Source organism: Podarcis vaucheri, assembly GCF_965113315.1.
Source record: "Podarcis vaucheri genome assembly, chromosome: 4".
NCBI lineage: Eukaryota > Metazoa > Chordata > Lepidosauria > Squamata > Lacertidae > Podarcis > Podarcis vaucheri.
In genome coordinates this window covers 81,778,982-81,796,559 of record NC_138762.1, presented here as the reverse complement: position 1 = coordinate 81,796,559, position 17,578 = coordinate 81,778,982, and the positions used below count along the sequence as shown (strand labels likewise).

The window sequence follows — 17,578 nt, the reverse complement described above, 5'->3', positions numbered from 1 at the left end:
GGTCAAGGCGCAATGCATTTCTCCGTCCTTAATCTATGAGTTGACAATCAATACACCTTGAGTTCTTGGCCATGATTTGGAAATCACTCAGTATCAGACTGCTGCATATATAACGACATAATCAAATGAACTTAAGCACTTTTTAAGTGACTTTGATTTCAGTGGGAGAATTAAGCATGTGTATGCCTTGCTTCCACTAATATCAGAGGAACTTAAAATGGTCTTGAGCCAGATCGTATACATAATATACTTAGAAAATTCAATAGGCAATCATGAAATATCAAATGATTCTTGAATGTTTCCTCTACATTCAAAATATTAACAGCCACAATACAGATACTTGGTTGCCTCGATATTGATCAAGTACAAACAAATTCCCATAAGGTCAGTGTGGAATAAGGAAATCAAGCTTTTTAAAAAATGGTTCAGCTTGGCCTTTCCATAAATTTAGAATCTTGGCACCATGCTGAAGAGATGTGTCAATAAACATTTCACTGCATTCTTTCATCAGCTTTAACTTCATATAAAAATACCACATACCACATACTTTATTTAGGGATTTAATTTATATACCACAAATACTGCTTTTTAATATAAGTACAATATAATACAGTTGTAATTATGTAACTGCTGGTGTTCATGAACTGAATGGCATGCTGTGCTGTCAAAACTTTTACTAAAATGGCCTCTAGTTAAACTTCTCCAAAGTATAAAATCATGCAAAATCTACATCCTATATGATACAACCAGTACAATAATTGAAGCCAATATCCTACAAACAGCCTGGGCTATCTTCTGAATTTCTTCTTGCAGTGTCCATGAGTCAGCCATCATTTTCTTGAAGCAGAAGTAGTGATTCCTGTTTCGTCAGTGGCATCCCACCACGACTATCGAAACCAGTGACAGTGCGCACAGTTATTGGCCAAAATGTCTTCATTACCTGATGCAGTTCAGACTGCAAACTTATTAAGTCCACTGAGAAGAGTCTATGGTTAGGAAGCTTTACGTTTTCCTCCTGTGACTACTGGTCGTGCGTATTCCACAAAATCGTCTATTAGAACTGGCCATGCTCCTAAAAATAAAAAAAAAGTTAAACAGCTTTGAGTCAAAACCTTTGAATGTTTAAAAAGCAATGCATTTATCTTTGCACACGTGTTCACAACTCAGATTTTATTCATATGAAATCCTCCAGAGGGAAGCCAAGTTGAATAGCCAAGTGCAAATTACAAAATGCTTCAGCTACATTTTAGGGTCAACATTATTTTGCAGCACACACACACACACTTCGCCTAGTGGACACACAGGGTGAATGTTTATGGACAGTATTACTTCAGCACCACTCCATTTAATTTTGAATATCTACATCAGTTACCTTCTTCGTCGTAGTTTGACATATCATCTGCAATCATATTTCCAAAGTCTAAAAGAAGATTCCAAGTATCTTTGGGGATTGATCTTTTATGATGCTCCTACACAAGAAAAATAAGCTGGTATAAACTATTTTTAGATTTTGTCACAAATTTTGTAAAATCTCAGCTGGGCACAACATCTGAGTAAAAAGTCATAAGGTCAGCAGATCAATCCCAAACCTGGTTTGGGAGCAGCAGATCCACTGCTGCACCCAAAAGCCCTGCTGCTCATGTCCAAGATGGTGGAAGGGAGGGCATGTTTATCCTCCCTTTTTTGCTTTGCCAGATCTGACGTGGCCAAGGACCAGGCCCCTTAGGTGATCCATGGGGCTTTAGATCAAGTGCATCCAAAGCTACTAATGCCTCTCTCACACATATCAGGGTTTTCTGCTGCCAACCTCCAGAAGGAGGTTATCACCTGCTTGGAGAAAGCTGACATATTCACTGCGACAGAACCCCCGCCAGCAGCATTCTTTTCTGCCAGGACACCAACACACCATCCTGAACCCCCTTCCCCATCGGGGAGAGTAGGACAGAGCTCTGAGTTTGTTGCGCTGCAAATGCTTAATATGAAAAAGGTAAAGACTTCAGATGCCTCTATGGACTTCCGATATTGTACTTACCAATAAAAATTTATTCCAAAGATCTAGAAATTTAAATCTCCCTGATAAAACTAAATTCCAATATGCGATTGCCATTTCTAGATCTGAAATACACAAGCATAACATACAATATATAATCATATGAAAGATGCTGCGCTCTAAGCCAATATAGAATGAGTAATTTTTAAACCAAGATTAAAAAAAATTACCAATATAGATTTAGAGAGATCCTTTGGTGATTCTACAGTAAAGCCTTGGTGTTTGTATGTGCGTGGTGTTAGTCCTAAACATGGAATACTTGCTTTTAAAAACACTTTTTTTGTATTCATTGTTTACCACTTTAAGTTTTGAAAGAAGAAAATACCTCTGGCATAAGAACAAGGCAATACAACTCATTGAGGAGAAAAAGGTTGAAAGATTTCAAGTTATTAACTTTTAGCAAAACACAGAATTATCCAGTACTAATTTCCAAATGTGATTTAACCTGTGACTCCGAGTGATTATACCCAAATAACGTGCGTGGCCAGGAGAATAACCTTGTTTGAACATCAATGATGTTTCAGTTTATGTAAGATGCAAAGGCAACAATTCTTCATTTATAATTCTTATAAACCAATCTTATGTATGTTTACTCAGAAAAATTTCCCATTGAACTAAGAAACAGATTGTAGCTTTATCTTGGGCTTTGTTACAACTAGGTTTATCAGAGGTCAATGACATTTTGATGCAAATGATCAGTGTGGTCATAGATAGCCAGGAGTTTGGCTGCTTCCAAACCTCATTTATGGAGTAAGTTAGGCTCCCTCCATTTAAACCTGTTTTCCCCTCCATACCAGCACCCACTAAGACAACATGAGAACCTAATTTAATTCTGTACTATATTTGCTTCTAATATTGCTTCTTCTGAGGTTTATATTACTAATTCTAGCTTTGACCATTTCCAGTTTTGGTTACAAGAAATGCTGGATTAGCAACAACAAAATTACAGTTTTGGTTCCCAGAGCATGAACACAAATATTTCCTTCTCAAGATAGTACACATTATCGTGTTTGCCCTCCAGTATACGATCTTCACAGCTACTGTGTCTGAGCTGCAAAGATAAAACTAGCATTCCTTTGGTGCGGTAGATAAATTTAAAGACACATTAAAACAAAACTTAGAACCAGACTATCTTCATTCATGTGTACTCATGATAATGGTGAAATACAGAAAAGTAAAGTATATGTCATAGTAAAGCATATAAGTCATGTTTAGAAAAGACTATTGCAACCCACATTTAACTTCTTATTCAAATGTGCTACACTATTGTTCTGACAACATTAAACATAAAATAGTTGTTGAAGATTCTGCATTCCCCTGAAGACTTGCAGGTATAGGGAAATATATAAATTCAATTAATTAATTAATTAATTAATAATAGTATAATCCACATCCAGGAGCACACCTAGTAAATAAATTTGCTCACACCAATGTGTGTTCTCCCTCCCAAAACAATTTGCATATGGAAACACACACCTAGCAAAATTTGAAAAAAGGTTGCCAACGTTGGCAAGTCTAGCCTCCTAAGTGTAGATGAGGTACAGTCATAGCTCATGTTACGTTTTTTCAGGTTGCTCTCGTGGCGACCTGGAAGTACCGGAAAGGGTTACTTTCGGGTTTCACCACTCGAGCATTCGCAGTAGTGCTAAATCGTGCTTCGCGCATGCGCACAAGCGCCAAATCACACTGCCACCTCCGGAAGAGATCCCATTAGCAACCAGAGGTACCACTGTATCTGTATGAGCAATAACAACAGAATAACACTTTCTGGAGATTGGGCAATAGCTACAATCAATTTGGGGTATGATTGTGTACGAACGACCTTTAAAACATTCCCGTATCTCTGAAAAATTACCCTCATATGCTACTCTAATGGAGCATATGAACAACTGCAGTTCTAAGATGATTCTTGGCATATAATGTCATTTTTCAATAAACTAATGTGGTCATGAACACATTAGTCTTATTGTTCAAAAGTGTCTTAATGTACACATCTCCCATTTGTGTTAATTAGAACAAAAAAAAATTTCATGCTTACTTCCTTACTTAAAGGTTTCTTAGATAGCAGTTTACTACTACTACTATTGCTGGCAGTGACCATTTTAGGTGTGTCTGATATGTGCGTGACAGCACAGATGTGCATTGCACCGAACCTGGAAGTGTCCCCAAAAGATTCTCAGGCAACCTTTCCCTGAAATTGTTTGCAGAGAGTAGTTGCAACGAAATTGTACAGTGGTACCTCGGGTTACATACGCTTCAAGTTACAGACTCCGCTAAGCCAGAAATAATACCTCGGGTTAAGAACTTTGCTTCAGGATGAGAACAGAAATCGTGCTCCGACGGCGCGGCAGCAGCGGGAGGCCCCATTAGCTAAAGTGGTGCTTCAGGTTAAGAATGGACCTCTGGAACGAATTAAGTACGTAACCAGAGGTACCACTGTAATCTAAAGATAATGCTACTTAAATTGAAGCCACAATTGTACACCTGAACTTTGCAGCTGAAGATGAAAACTTGGGGAAGGGAACTGATTACAGAAAGAACATTGATTTTTATCTTCAACTTAAAAAAACCGCACAACATAACTCACCTAAACCTTTTTGTCCAGGGTTCTTAGCAAAGTTAAAGGTAAACTGATAAAAATCTTTAAACTTCATTGGATCCTTTAATTCTTGTTCCAGCCTTGGCAAAAGAGTTTTTAGCTTGTCTGTAGTATCACACCTGGTGAAAATATTACATTCTTTTTATAACAAAAAACCCTACAGTTTCAATACACCAACAAAAACATGACAAATATGCCCCCACTGTTCAAGATAAAATACATTCTTTATTAAAAGAGTGTAATCATCTTTATTAAAAAGTTTTTATATACAAGGCAAGGATCAGCATAAGACTAACTGGCATGATAATTTAAGATTTTAACAGAACTAGTGACTATGAATTATTCCACAATTCTTCATTAAAGTGCTGTGGCTGGGCTGCAAAAAAACCTGCACAACTGCTTTATTTATTTTCATTTTCACCCTGCCTCTAGGCCACAAAATACACATTTAAAACAGCTAAAAATCAATAAAATGTTATTAAAACCATTTAAAAGCAGGACAGAACTACATGAACACCAATCAGCATTTACCATGGTAACATGAATATTGGATTGAAACATTTGTACAGGAAAAAAAATGGCAGACAGAGGAATATTTAAATATTCTCTTGAGCCTGCTAGTTGTCTCCAAGTCCACATTAGCATTCTGAGACAAATACTTGGTTAACTTTATATATTATTTTCACCACACATTTCATCATCATCATCACCTTGTATGCCACTTTTGAACAAAATTGTGCCCTGAGTAGTCTCCGATGTATCAAATGAGTGATAAGAAAAACAATTTTTTAAAAAACCCTATCAGGTAGAATCATAATGTTTATAAATAAATACCAAAATATTCATTCAACAATATATAAAAATATAAATAAAATAAGCCGACAGCTTAAAAACACAAACAGGAGGACTAATACCTAACATAGAAATAAAACAGTAGTACTTTACTACTATTTTCAGCGCAGGGAGACTCAAAGTGGCATATGAGATTAAAAATAAAACACAAAAACAACACAGCAATTTAATACAGCAGCTGATAAACAGCAACCAGCTATTCTCCACTTAAGCTATTTTGGTGATGGTTAAGCTCAGCCTTCCTTGGCAAAGCCCAAGCAAAGGTTTGCTACAGCACTGATAAAAACTGATGTCAAATTGGCAACCCTCCTCCAGCAGGCTACTTGACTTAAGCCAGAATTTTAAGGTCCAATAGGACTAACTTAGCAGCATGAATGTCTAGTTGAAACAGCTCTACTAGGAACAATCAGCAATATACAAGTCTGGGGAAAGGCTACACCCAGAGCCTTCACCCCTTTGTCATCAGGCACTACAGAGACCCTAGCTGTCCATGTGCGGAGATACTGTCTTCCAGCACCTCTAAAAGGTAAAAGGTATAGGACCCCTGACAGCTGTCCAGTCGCAGACAACTCTGGGGTTGCGGCACTCATCTTGCTTTACAGGCCAAGGGAGCTGGTGTTTGTCCGCAGACAGTTTCTTCCGGGTCATGTGGTCAGCATGACTAAGCCGCTTCTGGCGCAATGGAACACTGAAACCAGAGCAGCACACGGAAACGCCATTTACCTTCCTGCCGGAGAGGTACCTATTTATCTACTTGCACTTTTTTGGTGTGCTTTCAAACTGCTAGGTTGGCTACTTCCTCCTAATTCTTTCATTCATTTCTGCTTCATTCTTGCACCATGCATAGAAGATCTACTTCATGTATTATGATCCTGTATTTATTTTAACTCCTGTTTTAAATGTTAAATTCTACATCTGTGGGAAAGTGTGAGAGCTCAAAAACCATTCAAGGTCTCACTGCCCCAGGGCAACAGAGGAAAATAAATTCAAGCAGGCCTTATGAAGAAAATATAAAATCTACTTACTGAACAAAACAAAAACATCAAATTTTGTCCATCTTGTGATAAACTAATTACATGGGTAAGAATGGGAGAATTTTTGACCTTTTTTGTAAACAAAGCCAAATATATGTTTAGTGACTTCAAATGACATTTAAAAAAAAAACATTTGGTCAAGTTTGAAAGCGGCAAGAGGACATTAGAATCATTGTAAGAAGAGGAGGAGGATGAAAGCACATGCTAGTAAGCAAGTACTGAGAGAAGCATGTGCTACTGAGAAAGATGAACCTGAGAATTGTCATCTTAGACATTATGTGTTACATAACAGAAAAAAATGAACTGTTTTGCTCTGGTTCTGTGGAGGAGCCAATGGAGCAAGGCAGTTGTCACAGCACCATGGAGAGCTCCTAGTGAGCAATGTATTTCAAAAGGAGTTGAAAGTGAACTGGGACATTTGGGGCTTCTGTTTCCAGTCCACCTCTCCTAGGCTCCACCCTATTTTGGAAAACCATACAGAATCACAGAATTGTAAAGTTGGAAGGGACTCTGAAGAACATCTAGTCCAACTCCTTTCAATGCAAGATTCACAACATGAGGTTCCCTCATCCAAACTGAAACCATACAGGACCGTGCTTAGCTTTGCAAATGTGCTAGTATTTTTATTGCTGCACCACTAAAGAACAAACTCTTAAATGGGTCAAACTTCTAGCTGGAGGTCTTCTGTGTTCCACGACACTTCAACTGAATCCAAAAGAGCCATAAATACGGTCTTAAATGAAGGGAACAGACCAGAAGGACTGGGGAACGAAATTGTCCCTACTAGGAAAAGCTCCAACTCTAGAAATTCACATCCATCTAATGAAACCATGTGCATGGCTAAGAGCATCTTTGGGTAGTTTTTACTAGGACAGTTCCCATAGTGAACTAGGAAAGCCAACGTTCGATTTTAAAAGTGCCTACAGTTAGCTATAGGAGATTGAGCGGCAAATGAATGCTACGCAGAAAGCTCTGGATACATGCACAGTTTGTTTGATAACAAATCGCTTCTTTGGACCACAACTCAGGTTATATGTGTATAAATAAGACATGTGTGATTAAATAATACAATTGTTCAGTATGCACATCTTTGAAATATTTCAGAAAGTTACTTTTGGTCTACTAAGAACATTTTGAAGTCCTATTAAAGAAAGGCATACTCACCCCAGTTCTGTCATGCCATCTACAAATTCTTTTTTGCTGAATTCACACTGTGTGGCTGCCCTAAATTTCCATGCTATGACCAAAACACTGATACTAGCAGGGTCCAAGCTTAAATCATCACAAAACTGTTGAATCCCATCAATGCCAATTTTATTCTCATCTTGCGGATCTGTATATAGGGGAGGAAAGAATGTTGTATTTTTTCATGAAGAATCACAGTTCAAAGAATTGCAGCTCTTTAACCATCAGAAAACATCCTGCTATTCCATTTTTCACAAAACCGAGGGGGCCGGGGCTCATGCACACCATGGGGCGTGGTGACGTTGCACGGCCACGGCCCCCTCAATCATGAGGGCAGAGCAGAGCACCTGCCTAGATCTGCAATCCACAAAGTTTTTAAGTTAAAGCACTTGAAGCCAAATGGTCAAAAACCTTAAATCCAAGTACTCTAGCTTAACCCACCTACAGATGCGGCTGTAAACACACAGCTTTACTCCAAGAAACTTCCAGACATACTTCTGTTTTCTGTGACTGATATGAAAGCAATTTCAGACTTTAAAGAAGCTCACTCCTGTTGTCTTCTTTACACTTAAACGTTTCATATGACAGAATGGAATTATATGAAGTTACAAAATTCAACTGGGTTGTGAATCTAAACCAGGTACCCTCCATCTGAACAACATGATGTCCTCCAGACATTGTTTTACTAGGACTCTCATAATCCCTGGCCTGCCTGGAACTGATGGGAGTTGTAATACAACAGCTAGAGGGTACTACATTTTTTCTATCCAATCTAAACTACACACCTTAACCTTACTAACCAACAAGACCATCCTCTCTGATTTTCTTTAAAATTGAGTTCCAAAATTTAAATAAATAGTATGTCAACATTTTATAGTACAGTATATGTTGAAATTTCAAAGAAAGACAGTCTTACTTTTAAAATTCCAACTGAAGAGTTGTAATGATATTTAAAATAGACCTTTGTACTGGATGTGTTTCACATCTCCATAAATCTCTTAAGGGCTTGAAAAACAGATGATTGCTGTAAGAGGTTATTAGACAATCATACACACAAGAACAGATTTTCTAACTTAAATTCTATGGATCACTCTAGTCTTTCATTCATCTCTCTGAGAGCCTGCTTTTGAAGCAGTTAACTACAGGTGCAAATGAAATGTCCTCTTCAAGTCTGCTTCTGTTTAAAGTCCCTATAATACTAATAAAGGACAATAAGCTACCTTGAGCTCTCCAATTTTCTGTATATGCTTAGTGGAAATGTGATCTACAACTCTGCCATTTGTGACATAGTGGTTGTTGTTTTTACAAGTAAAACTAATAACGTCTTTCAGACACCAACATATTATTATAACACATTTCATTGGAGCTGTCAACTGATTAAAGTATTTTGGTTTGTTAACAATCTGTCTTTTAACCAATTGCTTAAGTAAATTTGCAGATTACCCAAACATCAGTATGTTCTGAGATAAAGTTTAGCAAATGATTGCTTACTGAAGACTGAGTAAGCTACCAAGCAATTTAGAAGAAAGACCATATTCAATCTCTTACAATAGTACAATAGAAGTGTTAACACCAGACATTTAAATCCCAGAATCCTGGAAATTGTAGTTTGTTACAGGTGCTGAGAGTTGTTAGACCTCTATTCCCTTCTCAGAACTAAAATTCCCAGAGTTCCATGGGAAGAGGGATTGAGCGCTGTTCCTCTGCTAACAGGGAGGTTTAACAATCAGATTGCATCCATAGTACTGGGAGACACTATTAAACTTTAAAGCACAAGCACTGATAACACTGGGCAACAATTTTTTACTTTTTGAATGTTGTCTAGATTTCTACAACTGATTTAGGGTATTTTTGCACTGCTGAATCAGGAAATTGCATCCGTTTCTCTCCATCAGGTCAGGTTTACTGTAAACTGAATGGTGGGCATTGATAAAGGTAAGTACATGTAAATTGCATGTTGCTTCACCATTTTTCAAATTTCAGGGCTTGAACTTCCCTTTCTTGGAACTCCTGGAATGCTCAGCGGCAGGGAGGTCTCTCTTCAGAGTCCAACAGTAGTCAGCCATCATGGCTGCGTCCCAGCGACCCTGATACCTGGTCTCCATCTCTTTCATGTCCTGATGGAATCTCTCCCCCTGCTCGTCACTCATTGAACCCAGGTTCTCAGGAAACCGGTCCATATGTGAAAATAGGTAGTGCATCTTGACGCTCATGTTGCAGCCCAGGTTTCTGAAAGCAGTCAGCATGTTGTTGACAAGTTCTGCGTAGTTTCTGGCCTTATTGTTGCCAAGAAAGTTCTTCACTACCAGAACAAATGCCTTCCATGCTTCCAGTTCCACTTCGTTCATTGACTTTCCGAACTCTGGATCTCTGATGAGCTGACGGATCTGAGGACCATCAAAAATGCAAGCTTTCAACTTCTCCAAGGTCAATCCTGGAAAAGCCTGGCACAAGCAAGTGAAGCAGTCACCATCCTTGTCCAGAGCCTTGGTGAACTGCTTGATTAAGCTGAGCTTGATGTGCAGTGGTGGGAAGAGTATTTTGTCTCTGTCCACCAGAGGGTCGTTGATGACGTTCCTTTTTTTGCAAGGCACCAATTCCTCCCGCACAGGCCAGTCCTTCTTCGTGTAATGCTGAGCACAGTCCCTACTATCCCACATGCACAGAAAACATGGGTACTTGGTGAAGCCAGACTGTTGTCCCAACAAAAAGTTCACCATCTTCAGGTCAACACAAATAAACCACTTATGCTGATCATAACCAATTTTCTCCAGCACATACTTCACAGCTTCATAGTTCTCCTTCAGTGTACTTGAGTGAGCCAGGGGTATAGAGGTAAACTGGTTGCCGTTGTATAGCAGAACACATTTCAGTGATCGCTTGCTGCTGTCAATGAACAGTCTCCAATCTTTGGGTTCGTACTGTGGCACTCCAAGCTTGAGCAGAAGCTGCGCAATATCTGCACAGTACACCAAGTCCTTCTCTTCCGAGAAAAAATGGAGGTACTCTTGATGCCTGTTGCGGAAGAAGCTGATGCGAGCACTATCAGAGAGGAGGTTTTTTTCCTTCAATCTGGATGCCAACAGTTCGGCAGAGTCCTTTGACAAGCTGAGGTCGCGAACTAGATCATTCAACTCCTTTTGGGAAAATGGATGTGGAGCATCATCTTCAAGAACCACTTCTTCTTCTTCGTGTCCTTCAACACTGGAGGCATCTTCGTCACTAATGTCAGGAAGTTCTCCGAAGATATGCACTGGAATTTCATCAAAATGAGCTAAAGGACGACATGCTGATTGAAGATCAGGATACTTGAGGCTGCTCTGGTTCTTTCTGTTGATCCCAGCCTCACCAATTTATGGAAGATTTCGAGGTTTTATGACTTCAAACTGATCCCTTTTCGACATAATCACCCAGAACTATCGGACCTGAATACTTCTTGTCATTAAAATAATCATTTCCAATCAAAACAATTATTCGACATGGCATTTTACCCCCACCAACTTCTTCTAAAATGCTCCACACAAGCGTACATGTGAACAAAAACGTAAAAAAAGACATGTGGCCATAGCTCAAAAACTTGACCTGATTGAGCAAAACCAACGTGATTTTTGCATTCAGCGCATCAGATTCGTCCTAAATCAACTGAAAAAACGCAGACAACAAACCAGTTGTTGACCAGTGTAAACATTACACTCAAAGTGGCAAGGATTCAAGGCTGGGTGAAAAATATTACAGATTTGAACCTCCAAAGGACAGTGACTGGTTTATTTTTATTTTTTAAAAAGCTTTATAGGGACAAACCAATGGCAGGATGTGCTACTTATGATACAGATCTCCTGTTCAGTCAGGTTGAGATGGCATAAAGTCCCCAAGCCTGGTTCAGTCAAGATACACTGGTGTACCTTGCACATCCCAGCTCAGCCAGTTGAGCTATGGCTGGTATACATCTCCAAAAAGGGGTGTTATGGGGCTAAGCTCACTGAAGTGCAGCAGGAGCAGGAATGAGGGAGGAATGCAGCCAGGATCTCCTCTGGAGCTTGCACACTGGGCCGTGTTTTAGCTTTGTATTACTTGTGAAAGAGCACAGAATATAAATCCAAGCAAATTACAGATTTAAATATAAATAATTCAACAGTGACATAGTCTCACATATAACTGCGAAAAATTAAGTATGTTTTCACTCCTTCACTGGATACTAAGCCTTTTTAAGAAATTCATACTGTTTTACCTCCCAATTTGTGATGAACATAACATACAGGCAAAGACCAATTTGCGTGCATCCAATTGATATGCGACTGCTTGCACTGCATCAACCCGGAAAACAGAATGAACCGGGGTGTAATGTGCTTATGTGAACTCTGCCATTGTGCACGATTACCCAGAATGCAACACCCATGTAAATTGGGGGTTGCCTGTACAATAATAAAATACAGACAACCCCAAGTGTGCACGGGGGTTGTGTTCTGGGTGATCACGCATGTTAGCAGAGTGCACATAAGCCCCACCCCTACTTTCAAAGGAGTTGTTGGCATCTGTCCTTCTCAAGAGACAATGGAGCGCAACTCCAAGGGTGGAGTCAAACCACTGTGTTAACAGCACCGGTGACTTCCCCAAGGTGCAAGCCTGAGCAGTGTGTATGGAGGCCCTGGGCTGCCCAGATGACAGGACCCCCTCAGCCTCGCTGATGTGGTCCAAAGGGAAGCGGAGCAATACATTTGGCAACAGCCTGGCTGCAGGAGGTGTACAAGATGCCATCTAACCATTTTAGGGACTCTGCTCTGGATTTGTGTAGGGTTTGCTCCTTAGCTTTTTCTTCTCTTGAAGATATTTAGCATGGCAGCCAAGGTTTAGGATCAGCTTTTTTCTAGATGGGCTACCTTCCCAGGTTCACAAGTCCCATCTGCCTCTCACTTCCCTCTAGCATGGGTAGGCAAAATAAGGCCCGGGGGCCGGATCCGGCCCAATTGCCTTCTAAATCCGGCCAGTGAACGGTCCGGGAATCAGCATGTTTTTACATGAGTAGAATGTGTGCTTTTATTCAAAATGCATCTCTGGGTTATTTGTGGGGCATAGGAATTCGTTCATTGTTTCCCCCCAAAATCTAGTCCGGCCCCCCACAAGGTCTGAGGGACAGTGGACTGGCCCCCTGCTGAAAAAGTTTGCTGACCCCTGCTCTATAGCATGTGCAGAATCTGCCTTCTTGACCAGTGGACCCAATATTGTCTCGTCCATTCAATCCACCAGAGCCTGTCTTCCTATGCAACGAAGTCCCTAACTCACCAGGGGTTTCAAACTCACCTGGTTTCAAAGGAGTATACACTTATATAACCATCAACGTAGGCATTCCAATGTGAATGAGAATGCACTTTAGAGCACACGTTCTATGGAAAACAATGCAGGGAGTATAAACAGCACCTCCATTCTAACGCCCATAACACCAGCAAGTGATTGACAATAGAAACTGGATCAGGGTGATGCAATTTAATTATAAAAAGTCTTCAGTTCATGTGTAATGAATCAGATACTACAAGATCCACACAGTCCGTAGTGGCTGACAGGGTAGTGTGGGTGGGGCTGCATTGCGCTCCCACTTTCCCAACTTGCTTTGCACCATGAGGGGGCAGAATTGGGATCATTGGATTGACCCTGCAGCTGCACCCAAAACGTGCTGATTATCTCACTACGTTACCCCTCCCACCCTTGGTAACCAGCAATGACCTGTGGCACTGGGAAGGCCAGAGAGCAACACAGCCCTACCCATATGACCCTGCTAGCTACAGCTATATATAGCACTTAATATACTGCTAGTACATCTCACACATACAAATTTAAGCGGCTAGATTGCTTTTCCTTAGCACGCATGCTGGATTTGCACTTACAGTGTTTTCAGTTTTAAAATAGAATTATGTCATATTGAATGGCAAAGATAAAGCAGGGGGAGAGAGCTTTATACTTGGAGGTTGTGATTATTACAGTAGTATATACAGAGATCATTAGAACAGACTTCTACATTCACATTTAGTTTACAGCCTGATACTATGCATGTTTACCCAGAACCAAATGCACTGAATTCAATGGGTGTTGCTTCCAAGTAGATATGTTCAGGATTACATATTCCCCAAACCCCAAAGATTTAGGCAAAAGCTGAAACCAAGTCCAAATGAAATAATGAAAAAATAAACCTTACCTTTGTACCTGTTATACAATTGTTCTAATTTCTTTCTGTCTATTGAAATTTTCATGGATTCTTTGTAGTACAAGTCTGGGTTCTGGAAGTAGTTGTCTGTTGCCACTTCTAGTTTCCACTCATTCTGCATTAAACAGTATATAGCAGTCCTTTCACCAGCCTGGGTAACTGCCATAAACTGGCGGACCTTGTCCTTCTGAGACGATTTAAGTTTATGCTTTGGGATGCAAAAGAAGCAGGAAAGCCAATGAAGCTAATCCAGTCGTTTGTTTCAGAATTCTACTATAACTGCCTATCTTTTAAAAGTGTTTACTTCTCTTGTTGGGTAACAAATTTCACTCCAGAATAACCCAAAGAAATCCTTGTTCTTCTGTAGTTAAAGACAGCACTCTCTTCTGAAAACTGAAATGACAGCATCTGTATGTACATTTTTAACAAACAAACAAAATTCTGAGTGCAATTCATTTCAGTCTTAGCATTACAATTCTAGATACATCAGCTTTCCTCATTAGAATATCCAGTTTTATCTACACAGTAGCTATTCATTAAGGGGGCCAAATCTTTAGTCAAGTAACTTTTAAGTAGTGGTGTTATGATAAACCTAAGAACAAAACTGTGCCCTTACAAAGCATGAAACGACATGTAATTACACTACCATATATTCAAGGGTCTAAAAACACTGAAGATACAATCCTTTACACATTTACTTGGGAGTTAAGTTCCATTAAAATGAATGAGCTACTTGAAAGCAAACATGCATAGGATTGCACTTAGTTGCAATATCAGTGGAGATACATAATCATGATAAAAATCAGAAGCCGGCATTCTAAAAGTATTGTTTCAGGTTAGAAACCAAAATAAATAATAAATAAATGTGTCATCCAAAAACACAGTAACATGAAGTCACTTTAACAGTACATTCCTATTGCATTAATGTTTCATTTGCATTTCTTTACTGCCAGTACAGTCTTGAAATATCTCTCAGTAAGATGAACACAGTTGTGATATTTTGTGTCACCATTCACGATGGCATTTTCTTTATAAAATCCTCTTAGCATACGAAACTGCACGACCAAAACTACAGCAAGACTTCTCTCCTATTGAAAAGAAGCCCCGTGTAAAAAAATGTTTGTGAAAGAGTCCTGAGAACCACCACATTGGAAAATAAATCCAAGTAAAGCATGGCTCCTGTATCCTTACTTGCCAGCCAATTTCAAGATCCAGGAATTCAAGGTTTTATCACTGAAGTAAAGAGAGGCTTGCTTGTTTTGATTCATCATTCACTTTTGGGGATAATGTGAGAAGTTGAGCTTTCACAGGCAAGAATGATGAATAAAATATAAATAAATAAATAAGCAAGCAAGCAAACAGTTTACTGAACTTCCTGAATCAGGATTTCTATTTTATTTTTTTAAAATACATTTATTCTGATTCTATTTTGAGATCCTCATTTAAACTCGGCTTCCTCTCCAAATAAACCACTCATTATCATACCTAGCAGGAGACAAATGAGGGGAAATTGAGCGATGCCAGATCCTAACGGAGTGTGTGTGGGAACGATTTGGTCTTAGAAGCGCAAAAGGACGGAGGGAAGAGCACCTTAGCGCCTCACGGGCAACTCATTCACCTGCGGCTCCTTGCCCCCCGCGGGACAGCTCACCCCGGCCTATATCCCTCCCTATAAAAAACCCCTCTCCCCAGAGCTGCTCACAGAACAGGTCGAGGAAGTGCGGGTGGGAAGTATAGCTCTGGGGGCCGGTCTGTAAGAAGCGGGACAAAATCGGTGTGTGTGTGTGTGTGTGTGTGTGTGTGTGAGAGAGAGAGAGAGATCGTCAGGCTGCTGCACCCTGCCAGCTTCTCCCCTGACCAAAAAAGGGAAAGGTACGTGGTGGAGTTAGTGGTGGTGAGAGCCCGTCAGCCAGCCGCGGTGGCAGTAAGTACTGTAGCTGCGGTGCTTCTGCTATTAGCTTCTCCCCCAAGAATCCCATTACACGCACGCACGCACAAAAGAACAACCTCCCTTTCATTCACACGAGACGCACACCCGTGTGTCCGGGTTAGTGTTACAGGATCGCCTCGGGGCTTGGAGAGCTTCAATGACGGGGAAGGAGAGAGGAAGGCAGACAGGGTTAAGTCTCAAAAGAGCCTTTGCCGCCCCCTCTCCAAAAAAAAGCCGGCCGCCTCGTGACCTTCCTTGACTGAGGCGCCAGCAGACGGGAGAGACCTAAAGGGGAAAGAGAGCAAGGTCGCTCGCTGCGCTGCACTTTGCCCTCAGGCGGCAGCCCGGCGGGAGGAGCTTTTATCCCGCTGCTTCCTCCTCCAGCTCGCGGAAGCGGGAAGGGGGGGGGCGCTGTTATTAAACAACCGGTGCAGTTTTTCCTCTCTCCTCTCCCCCCCCCCGCACGCAACCTACCATTTTATCAGCGGCGCTTTCAACCAACTTCACTATCCAGCGCCAGCGCTGCTGCTGCCGCTGCCGCCGCCGCTCGGCGTCCTCCTGCGCACGCGCGTACCGGGCCGCCCCCCCCCACCGCTCCCTCACGACCCTCAACCGCCTGCCATCGCCTAGGATCTTCTTCGGAAACTCCCGCTCCCGAGTTGTGTTCTTTCCCGTGGTACCAATGCTAAAAGGTGCGACGCTACCGCGCCCGTGAGGTAGCAGCGCTGGGGGGAATCATGCAAGGCCCGACAAGAGCGAGAAGGGGAAGGAGGAACTACGTTACCCATGGTGCACTCCGCTATCAACCGGCTGCTGCCATAGATGTGTAATAGTAGACTCGTGCGTAGCGTCTCACTTCTGGGCTAACTTTTTTTGTTTGTTTGTTTGCTTCGAGCGTCACAAGGGAGACAAAAAGCTGGAGAAACTCGGGATTCCCCGTCCCCTGTAACTGCGCAACAGCAAGCCCTCTACAAAGGATTGATTTTCTTTTTAGCGCTGGTCTTGCCATTATTATTTTTTTACGTTATTAACCATTTTAAAGTGAGCAATGCACTCGTATGCAGCTTGTTGAAGCACAAGACGTCTGCACGCAGTTCAGTGCTGGATTTGGGCTGAGAGGAGATCTAAGGTGGGAGACTCTCTTGTTTTTTTGCCGTAGCCTGGAAAGATGCAGCCTCCTTTTTTAACTTGCACTATTATATATGGGGATGCTGAGGCCAGTTTGCATTTACAGCCTCAAAAATATCCCTCGTACAAAAACACCATGTTGCAACAAGGTAATCCCGCCCTCAGATCAGTTCAGCGCAGAACTGCACGTAGAAGCACAGATTTGAAGGCAGGATACGACGGCTGTTTTGGTACAGTCAATGCAATTTTAAGAATTCCCACCCACATTTCCCACACAAAATAAAAGCCGAGTCGAAAATAACACGCCCTTTGCTGTTACCTTCTGTTTCTGGCTAGGCATACTGCTGCTCGGGAGCAGCTATACCCATATACTGCCTTTCCCCATTGTTTTTCTTCCGACGTCTTCCCATTCCGTCGTATAGTAAAGCGGCAAAAAAGAGCGTCAAAGGAAACCAGGAAGTCCCACCTCCATTCTATTGTAGCTCTGTCAATATCTTACCTCTATGGCCGATGCGAGCGTGGGAGGGGTGGAGTGGGAATTCTATACTTCCCACAATGCACCGCAACGGAGGCGGTTGCGATTACTGAACCCCCTGTCTCTATA

The 17,578-nt window shown here is 41.2% G+C and overlaps 1 protein-coding gene across 8 annotated transcripts; it reads right to left on the bottom strand.

Annotated features, from left to right (window-relative positions):
• Window positions 1-547: 547 nt before the first annotated feature.
• Window positions 548-17,578, bottom strand: DCUN1D2 (defective in cullin neddylation 1 domain containing 2). 8 transcript variants are annotated; one of them, XM_082218857.1, is made up of 7 exons: window positions 17,474-17,578; window positions 13,908-14,124; window positions 7,700-7,868; window positions 4,638-4,768; window positions 2,033-2,115; window positions 1,373-1,469; window positions 548-1,072 (listed from the first exon to the last, which is right to left on the bottom strand). In XM_082218857.1, exons 2-7 carry the CDS (start codon window positions 14,080-14,082, stop codon window positions 993-995), a joined length of 735 nt encoding a protein of 244 aa, XP_082074983.1. In that variant the 5' UTR covers window positions 14,083-14,124; window positions 17,474-17,578; the 3' UTR covers window positions 548-992. The 8 variants fall into 8 exon arrangements, with proteins under 8 accessions (XP_082074983.1, XP_082074982.1, XP_082074978.1 ...); XM_082218856.1 differs by having other exon boundaries at window positions 13,908-14,309; window positions 17,474-17,553; XM_082218852.1 differs by lacking the exon at window positions 17,474-17,578 and adding an exon at window positions 17,294-17,441.